This window comes from Prionailurus bengalensis, chromosome B4 (assembly GCF_016509475.1).
Source record: "Prionailurus bengalensis isolate Pbe53 chromosome B4, Fcat_Pben_1.1_paternal_pri, whole genome shotgun sequence".
Lineage (NCBI taxonomy): Eukaryota > Metazoa > Chordata > Mammalia > Carnivora > Felidae > Prionailurus > Prionailurus bengalensis.
The window spans coordinates 48,286,160-48,294,948 of record NC_057358.1 but is presented as its reverse complement, the minus strand read 5'-3'; the positions used below and the strand labels follow the sequence as shown (position 1 = coordinate 48,294,948).

The 8,789-nt window shown below is 44.8% G+C and overlaps 3 protein-coding genes across 4 annotated transcripts in view; 2 read left to right on the top strand and 1 right to left on the bottom strand.

Annotated features, from left to right (window-relative positions):
• On the bottom strand, positions 1 to 666 carry LOC122473895 (histone H2A.J). Its single transcript, XM_043564731.1, has one exon. The coding sequence runs from the start codon at positions 558 to 560 to the stop codon at positions 171 to 173; it is 390 nt and encodes a 129-aa protein (XP_043420666.1). The 5' UTR covers positions 561 to 666; the 3' UTR covers positions 1 to 170.
• Positions 667 to 3,963: 3,297 nt separating this feature from the next.
• LOC122473894 (histone H4) lies at positions 3,964 to 4,316 on the top strand. The gene has a single exon (XM_043564730.1). It carries the CDS (start codon positions 3,987 to 3,989, stop codon positions 4,296 to 4,298), a length of 312 nt encoding a protein of 103 aa, XP_043420665.1. The 5' UTR covers positions 3,964 to 3,986; the 3' UTR covers positions 4,299 to 4,316.
• A 547-nt stretch (positions 4,317 to 4,863) lies between these two features.
• Positions 4,864 to 8,789, top strand: part of GUCY2C (guanylate cyclase 2C) — a 141,473-nt gene continuing 137,547 nt past the window's right edge. For both annotated transcript variants that reach the window (XM_043564729.1, XM_043564727.1), the window contains exon 1: positions 4,864 to 5,078. The gene's annotated coding sequence lies outside the window, so the exon portion shown is untranslated. The remainder of the gene's footprint in view (positions 5,079 to 8,789) is intronic.

Here is an 8,789-nt window from a genome sequence, read left to right as displayed (position 1 = left end):
CACGATTTTCACCGACTTTATTGGCCCTGGACTTGGCGGGCCCCTCGCCGCCCACCTCCCCACTATATCCCGCCAGCCTTCCATGACATCGAGTATATTGAAAAATACTGCGGGCGGTTATGAAAAGAGCCTTTGCTGGGAAAGCCAGCTCCCCTGTGGTGGCGTCAGGATCACTTGCTCTTCGCCTTTTGACTCTCCGTCTTCTTGGGCAGCAGCACGGCCTGGATGTTGGGCAGGACGCCGCCCTGAGCAATGGTGACTTTCCCCAACAGCTTGTTTAGCTCCTCGTCGTTGCGGATGGCGAGTTGCAGGTGGCGAGGGATTATTCTGGTCTTCTTGTTGTCACGAGCGGCATTGCCGGCCAACTCCAGGATCTCCGCTGTCAAGTACTCCAACACCGCCGCCAGGTACACGGGCGCCCCAGCGCCTACTCGCTCCGCGTAGTTACCTTTGCGCAGCAGTCTGTGTACTCGACCGACCGGGAACTGGAGGCCCGCGCGGGAGGACCGAGATTTAGCCTTTGCCCGCACTTTGCCGCCCTGCTTTCCACGACCAGACATGTTCACCTCTCGCCAAAAACTCCTGCCTGCGAAGCGAAACGCAGCAATCCAGCTCTGAGCAAGTGAATGTGAAGTACTACACCGGAACTGCCTTTAAGACTTTGTGCTGACACTAGGCGGTGCCTTCTCATTGGGCGCAGCAACATCCTCAGTTCTATTGGCCAATGACAGGCAGGCTCCGCTTCCAACCAGCGCTCCTGGTTGAGGGACCGCCTTCTCCAGCTCTGTCCAATCAAAAGAGCAAACTCCTAGTCCTCATTTACATAACCCCCCATATGAATACGCAGGACCGGACCGCTCTGCGTTTGGGGCCTTCGTTGAATTCAGTGCATCCTGAGATTTGAACGTGCAAGTTTGCTCCAAGGAACGTCTTAAGAATTAAGGAACCATGGTTAGAAACTGAAAAATCTGGAAGAGCTACTCTGTCTACAAGCACGAAGCACTCCAGCAAGAAATACTAAAAGCAATTGAGGACGCAGGGTGAGCCCTACTTTGCTATGCCCGGTAGGTGGATTTTCTCACCGTGTACAGCATCCTAACCAGCTAATTATCTGACTCCAGACCCCGCGCTTGTGGGCAACACTGCCCCTCTGCCTGCCGTTTCTTTAAACATGCGCGCCTTGTATCCTGCAAACTCAGATGCGCCTGCTGTTACTCAACAGTGTGGGGAGCTGGCTCCAAAAGATGCCTCGGACTGAACTGACCATCTGAACTTTCTTAATCAGCCTAGATGACACTGGATCCCCGCGCAACTCTGCCATTCACAGGTTGCCAATCTTCGCTTCTAGGGACTGCGAAACTAGAGTGCTAGACTAGACGTGAATGCTTTCTTCAGAGACTGCAACAAGTTCGGTTAGCCAAAACCTAACATGTCTTGTCTTTGAGGTTATGAGCCTGAAAAGAGTCTCTGGATTCCAGGGAGAGGCCGCAGGAGCAGCACAGTTTCTGAAGCACAAAATCTTGGCCCTGGTTTGCTCCTTATTCATCACCGCGCTGCTGATCATGTTCTCCAAGAAGACTGAGGGTCTCCTTGTAGAGGAGTCCGGAAATCAATATGGTCGCCTAAGACATTCTGGTGGCACTTGGTAGTTCCCTTTCCCAGTCCTCTGCTGCCCCTGTGGTGCTCCAGTCCTGAAAAGACTAAAAAGAATGGTAGCAACTGTACTTACCTAAATTGCAGAGCCATAGCATTTGGAACAAAATAAGTTGTTTTTGTTTTTGTTTTTTTAATTTTTTTTCAACGTTCATTTATTTTTGGGACAGAGAGAGACAGAGTATGAACGGGGGAGGGGCAGAGAGAGAGGGAGACACAGAATCGGAAACAGGCTCCAGGCTCCGAGCCATCAGCCCAGAGCCTGACGCGGGGCTCGAACTCCCGGACCGGGAGATCGTGACCTGGCTGAAGTCGGACGCTCAACCGACTGCGCCACCCAGGCGCCCCTGGTTTTTTTATAAGAAACTATTTTTTAACAATTCACTGACATAATTTAACAATTATACAATTATACTATTTGTTTTAAGCACATTAAAATAAGCAACATTTTATGTGGATTATAGTATCCGTTTAAAAGTAAAACAAATTTACCCTCCCACCATCCTAATTAAAGATTTGATTGCAATGAAATCACATTTTTGCCTATTTCTGTACGTGTCCTTATTGCCTAGAACAATGATTAACCTATATATACATAGTAGACACTCAATAAATGTCTTTGAAGTTGAGAAGCAGTATACTGTTATGATTAAGTCATTCATTCTGGAGCCAAACTGCCTTGGTCCAAATCCTGGCTGTACCACTTACCAGTTGATAAGCTCTGTAGGTATCCCAAAGTGTTTGAAGATTAAATATGTTAGTAAGCATCCAACAACTGCTAGATAAACTGAATAATGGACAAACCTCCGGTGCATTTATTAACATGTTCTTGATATGAGTTTTGTAAATTTTGCTTAAATTTTGCCTGTATTAAGGGAAACTTTTAACAATTATTATTTTGGATATGTTTTCCTTTTATTCTTGTCAGCAAGAGGATTTCTAACTTGAAAATGTTCTAACTTTGATTTTTTAGTCTTAATAAAATATAAGTTAATCAACCAATTTACCATTATAAGAATCCCGATCTCTTCAAGATCTGATAGACTTTTCTTTCTTCCTGTCAAGGATTAAAGTCATGTAGTACAATATGACTATTCAGGATTTTTTGCAGTCATACACACAGTACTCTGAGGACTCTTTTATCGCTAACAATGAAAATGTGTTATGGAGATGGGTAAGGATGGGTAAATTATAAGCATTTATACCTATCGAAAAAATTGCTATAAAGCTTTTTTAGAAAGTTAAAGACTGGGGACAGGGAGTACAATTCACTACAATATTCCTTCCTCCAGATGTTAAGTGCCTGGGAAAGAGTTATGAATCATCCTCTAAATACTGCTGCCTTTTATCAATAAAACCTTTTGGGAGGACAGAGAGTCCTGTATCCTAGAGCGGTGAAACTACTGAGAGTTTCATTTTGTTCAGGGATTCTCTTAAGAAAAAGATTGAAAGCCTCCTGATGAGCTATTTGCAATACAAATCACTCTTTCAAGCTACGATCATGGGCTCTATTATTTTAAGACCTCTGAATTTTAAAGTGGAAGATGTGAGAACCTAAAGTTTGAATGAAATAAGAAATTTACTTTATTTCAACTAAATAATCATAGAAATCGTTATTTGTTGAAAAGCAAAAGTGCGCGGGGTTGGGGAAGAGGGCAGAGGAGGCAGAATAATCTGTAAAGGGCGCACAAGCAGTGATAAGGCAAAGTCTGGGAGGAGTGAGGAGGGGATAAGATCTTTTTTGAAACAATTTTAATTCTTTCTTTGCGGGGGTCACAAAAGAGAAAAAAGTATTAAAAAATCTCCTCTGCCTCCCACTAGTGACTTGAAAAGATCCACAGATGAAAAGGTGTAAAGCTAATTGCTTTGAAATCTAACAAGATAGAATGCATTCCCGGCTACTATTTATTTTTCATATTAGTCTGGGAATGCTGTTAATAAAGTAAGCATTCCTAGAAAGCGCGCGAGAATGGGTATAGAGGGGACACGGGAGGGAGGAGGTGGGGAGAGGAAGCCAGCGCGCATAAATCTGGCCTATTTTTACTCAAGCGTTGAGAAAACGAAATACCAATGAGTCTTTCCTCAACTTTACAGTAAAAGTACCAAAAAGCTTTCCCAAGAAAGCAAACAACGAAAGTCAACTCCTTCTGCTCACAGCTCCCTCCCTCATTTTGGGAGGGTGGAAAAAAAAAAGTCCCTTCGCGCCTAGAGCTCCGCCCACTTGCTTGAGGTTTTCAAACAGGTCCGCCGCCAGGCAATATAAGGCTTGGTCTCCAGTTTTGTAACCCCTAGCTTCTTGCTCTTCGGCTTTCAGGTTTTTGCGTACTGAAAGGATGTCTGGTCGCGGGAAAGGCGGCAAAGGGCTGGGAAAAGGAGGCGCCAAGCGCCACCGGAAGGTCTTACGGGACAACATCCAGGGTATTACGAAGCCCGCCATCCGCCGGCTGGCCCGCCGAGGGGGTGTCAAGCGCATTTCGGGACTCATCTATGAGGAGACCCGGGGAGTACTTAAAGTATTTCTGGAGAACGTGATCCGCGATGCAGTGACTTACACGGAGCACGCCAAGCGCAAGACCGTCACGGCAATGGACGTGGTGTACGCGTTGAAACGCCAGGGCCGCACGTTGTATGGCTTCGGTGGCTGAGCAGTCCCGGCGGCTTATCTCCACATTTCTAAAGGCCCTTTTAAGGGCCCCCAGGACGTCAAGAAAAGAGCGAATACTTTGCATTTACTGTGTGAATGTGGAATCTAGACGCAGATCGGTGCATTGGGTGAAATGCACCAGCCCGGTGTCCTGAAAGTACCTGTCCCGGAGGGTAGCTGCAGGTTGCAGGCGGCGGGCTTTGGGCTTCCGGGGGGAGGTGTGGGCGGTTAGTGCTTGCAGTAGGGGCCCAGCGCCGCTCGCATAGGATGTAGTCGAGGGAGTGCGGTACCGGGTGGAGACCTCGTTCTATGGTACACATACACACTGGGCTCCTGAGGTGACTTCGGGTTCCATTTGAGGGAAGGAGGTATCTCCACTGCAGAAAAACCACGTTTTAGATGTGGCGGTTGGCTTGTAAGCGGCCGAGGCCTCTGTCCCTGAGCCTATATACAGGATTCTATGCAAATTAGGGCTAGTTGGTGCTGCCTCCGATTGGGTCTGGGGACCACGCGTCAGAGGGGACGGGTCCTCGTCAGTGCGGCACGGTTGCCTGGCCCCTGAGAAGGCGGAAGTGCAGATAGCGCGGAAAGTGCTAAGTGCGGTTCTAGTGTGGCACGCAGTAGTGCCGCCTTCTGTGAGTATTTTCTTTGCTGACGTTTGAGTAGGAGGTGACCCAGTGCCGACGCTGAATAAAGGCGGCCAAGCGCGGGCGAAGTCGAAGGCGGGGCCAAGGCTCGCGGCCTCGGCCAGTGGCCAGCTGCAGTTAGCGGCATGGAGCGGGTGAGCATCCCGGCCCGAATGCCTGGCGGTGGTGCTCTGACCCCTGGCCGTGGAGATCCAGGAGTTAGCCGGCAGTGCGGCCAGGGGTGCGGGGCGGCATCGTGCTGCTGTTCAGGAGGAGATAAGCCCTAGCTGTAGAGTAAAAGCCCTTTTCTGAGCCGTCGGCGGGGCTGTGGGTGGGAGATGGACGGAGGCCCGCGTTCTGATAAATTCGGTGGAAATGGTGGGGGCGAGGTAGCTGTGTAATCGCGGGTCCTGCCCAGTGATTCCGCGGTGTGGCCTGGAAACCCGGAGCAAGGGGCGGCCTGTTTGAGGGCGCTTTCCCCAGGCGACTGTAGGATCAGGACCCTGGGGACCCGTCTTTGTGCTGGCCGGCAGGGGCCGCCAGTGGGGCGAGGCGGGAACGGAGCTCACTTGGAAACATTTCTAGTATTCTCCAAGCGGAATCTGGCATTATACCAATTATTGGGGGTCAGGCGCTTTGGACCACTTTGTGTCCCATTACTGCGTTTGATTCCCCAGCAAACTTATGAAGTATTTATTGCTATTTTACAGATGAGGAAACTGATAATGGGGGAGTAAGAATTGGAGGCAAGAATTGAACCCAACCCTGTTAGATCCTGCACCCTTCGGCCTTACCTTTATATGACACTGCTTCTGCCATGGAGGCCTCTTGGCCCTATTTGCTGATATTTCACTTCTAAGTATTTTCCCCTACTCCATAAAGATTGAAGTGTGTTCGTGATTCTGGTATTAATTAAATTTCTAGGGTACTGAGACAGTCCCAGAAGCTCAACTTTCTGTAATGCAAATGAAAAAACTGAGTTACTTAAAAGAAACAGCAAAGTCTGGCACACTTTGGTGCCTCTGTATTTGTTGACCGTGGAAGGGTGAATGTAAGTAGGTGGTAGATAGATAAATGTACCTATTAGATCTCCAATTTAACATGAATCAAATATTAGGGTGAAGATTAGGACCCCAGTGGGTCATGGATATAAGTATTTGTATGGCAGTTCAATATATCTATTCCTTAAGTATTTAGCTTACTAGGAATTGCTTAATTTTTTTTTTTTTTTTTGCTTGTATTTTTGGTGATGGCCTTATTTCTTCCTAACTGCCTAATAGAATTCACGTTCTCCCTTGGAACATAGCTATTTTTGCTCATGTCTTATGCTCTTTATAAAATATAACCAAATTATTGGAGCACAGGAAATCTTTATATTTGTCTGTATGAGTCCTATGGTAGTACTAGCGGTCCTAAAGTAATCATGTTTTCCAAACCCAAACTGGGTCACATGATTTGAGAATACAACAAAGTATCTGAAATTGGAACTGAGATTTTTCTGAAGTTGACTAATAAAATGCCTTACTGCAGGGGCCTCCGGGGGGCTCAGTCAGTTAAGCTGCCAACTTCCTCTCAGGTCATGATCTCACAGTTCATGAGTTTGAGCCCCGCATCGGGCTCTGTGCTGACAGCTCAGAGCCTGGAACCTGCTTCGGATTCTGTCTCTCTCTCTCTCTCTCTCTCTCTCTCTCTCTCTCCCTCTCTCCCCTGGCTCACACACTCTCTCTCCCTCTCAAAAGTAAATAAAACATTAAAAAATTAAAATGCCTACTACAAATGTTTGTTAAAGAACTTAAAACTTCTCTGTAATGCCTCCCTTAAATGTGAACGGGATGCTGTTGAAATTAGCAAAGTGATCTCTTCTGATGTTTGAACATTTAATGCCTCCTTTGTTCCAAGTACTGTTAAGTTTTGAAGATTCAGAGATAAATAAGCACGTGTCTGCTATCAAGAAGCTTCTATTTTCTTAGTAGACATCGGGAGGGTGGTACACGTGTGGTTTACTCTAATAGAGGGGCATGAATGAGGTGCTGTTGGTGCACAGAACAAATTTTGTCAGGTGTAGGGCTGTCTTCAAAGGTCAGATGGTATTAGAAGGGGAATGCCACACCAAGCTTAGGGAACAAATGTCATGAACAAAGGTCACAGTAGTTCCCAGGCCTGGTGTATTGGGGACCTCCTACTGTTGGATATTTCATTGGTCCTGTGTACTAATCTCTGTGTATTTGTTTAACTTTATTGATAATATTAATTAGAATGTACACTTAAATAGCACTTTATACATTTCAGAAAGCTTTCATACAAGGAGGCAACCTGATAAGTACGAAAAACCCTGGACAGGAAATTGGGTCTTAGATGGTAATTGTGATCTTGTTGCCAAGTATCAGTGTGACGTTTGATTATTTGGCTTCTCAAGGCTTTGTCTCCTCCTATGCAGGAGTAATACTCAGCCCAGACACACGAGTGTGGAGACAAGCTGACTGTTGTGCCTGGTTTCCCTTCTGATCAGCCAGTGACTATTACCTGTAACCGTTTGTTAAATACTTTAAATATCACTCAATTTCTAAGCTCTCTTTTTTGTTCTGGAAACCTTTCATTTTTCATGCATCTAATGTTATCATAGCTATTATTGCTAGTATTCTACATTCAGAAACACTTATTTCCAAGTCTTTTATTTGTAAGCACAAATAAGTAAGCACAAATATGTGTATAAGTAAGAATTTAAAAGTGGGATATAAAACTACATACAGCACAATATTGATATAGTAAAACACAACAATTAATCTTTTCCTTTATCAACATGTTAACAGTAGTTATTAATGAGTAGAGGTTTATGATTATTTTAATTTTCATCTTTAGATATTGCGGTATTTTCCGAGTTTTCTACAAGTATAAATACTTTAATAATGAAATCAATATTTTTAAGTATTTTACTTTGAAATGAATTTTCACAAGTATGATATGACCAGAGGATTAATGGGAAGGTTATATAGTGCATATGGAAAGGATACATATACACATGCACATGTGTATGTGTATATTACAAGTGGGAAGAATGTATCATTGACAGTACTCTACTATATATGATATTATCTATAGGTTATATATACCTTCCCAAAATAGCTTTGTCTGTATCTCTTACATTTCACATGTAAGGGGTAAGGGTGTAAAGGGATTTCATTTCCTCAATTAGACCTGCCAACTGTTTCTTTGAAAGAAGAGTCTCTGATTTATAGTGGGAGACCCAGAAGGGAGATAAGGATTCTATAGGTAATCATTAACATTTAAATTCTTTCAGGGAATTGTCTTGCTTAAATATTTGATGAAATACGATTTTTGCAGTGGTTTCTAAATTCAGTGGTCAGAGAAAGAAAGTAATTTGGTTACATTCCAGGTTGTGGCCCAAAGGTAATAACTGCTGCCATCCCTTCTCTCAGCTTTACCATCTGTGTCCATTCTCTTTTCTCTTGCTTAGGTGGCTGCAGGCAAAACAGTCTAGTGCCTGTGGATATGTCTGTCCAGAATAGGAGATTAATTCTCTTCATTCAGTCTCCCCTAAGGAAGGAGGAGAAAAGAGCTGTCAAATGCCTCTCTGGACTGATAACTCATAGCTGTGATTGCCCTTATCTTCCCATGGAAGTAGCAGCTCATGGCAGTGGAACTGATTCTGCCTCCTTTTAGTAAGCCTGGAAAGGCAATATCTGATTGCAATTCTGTCTTTAGAATTTGAGGTACATGATGCCTCTTTATCCACAGCTTGGACCGTAGTTATGAATTCTGGGACAACAAAAGAAGATTCACCCAACATCTGACATCCTCATAAATACTATAATCCACAGATAATTTCCGTTCATAATATGTGTATC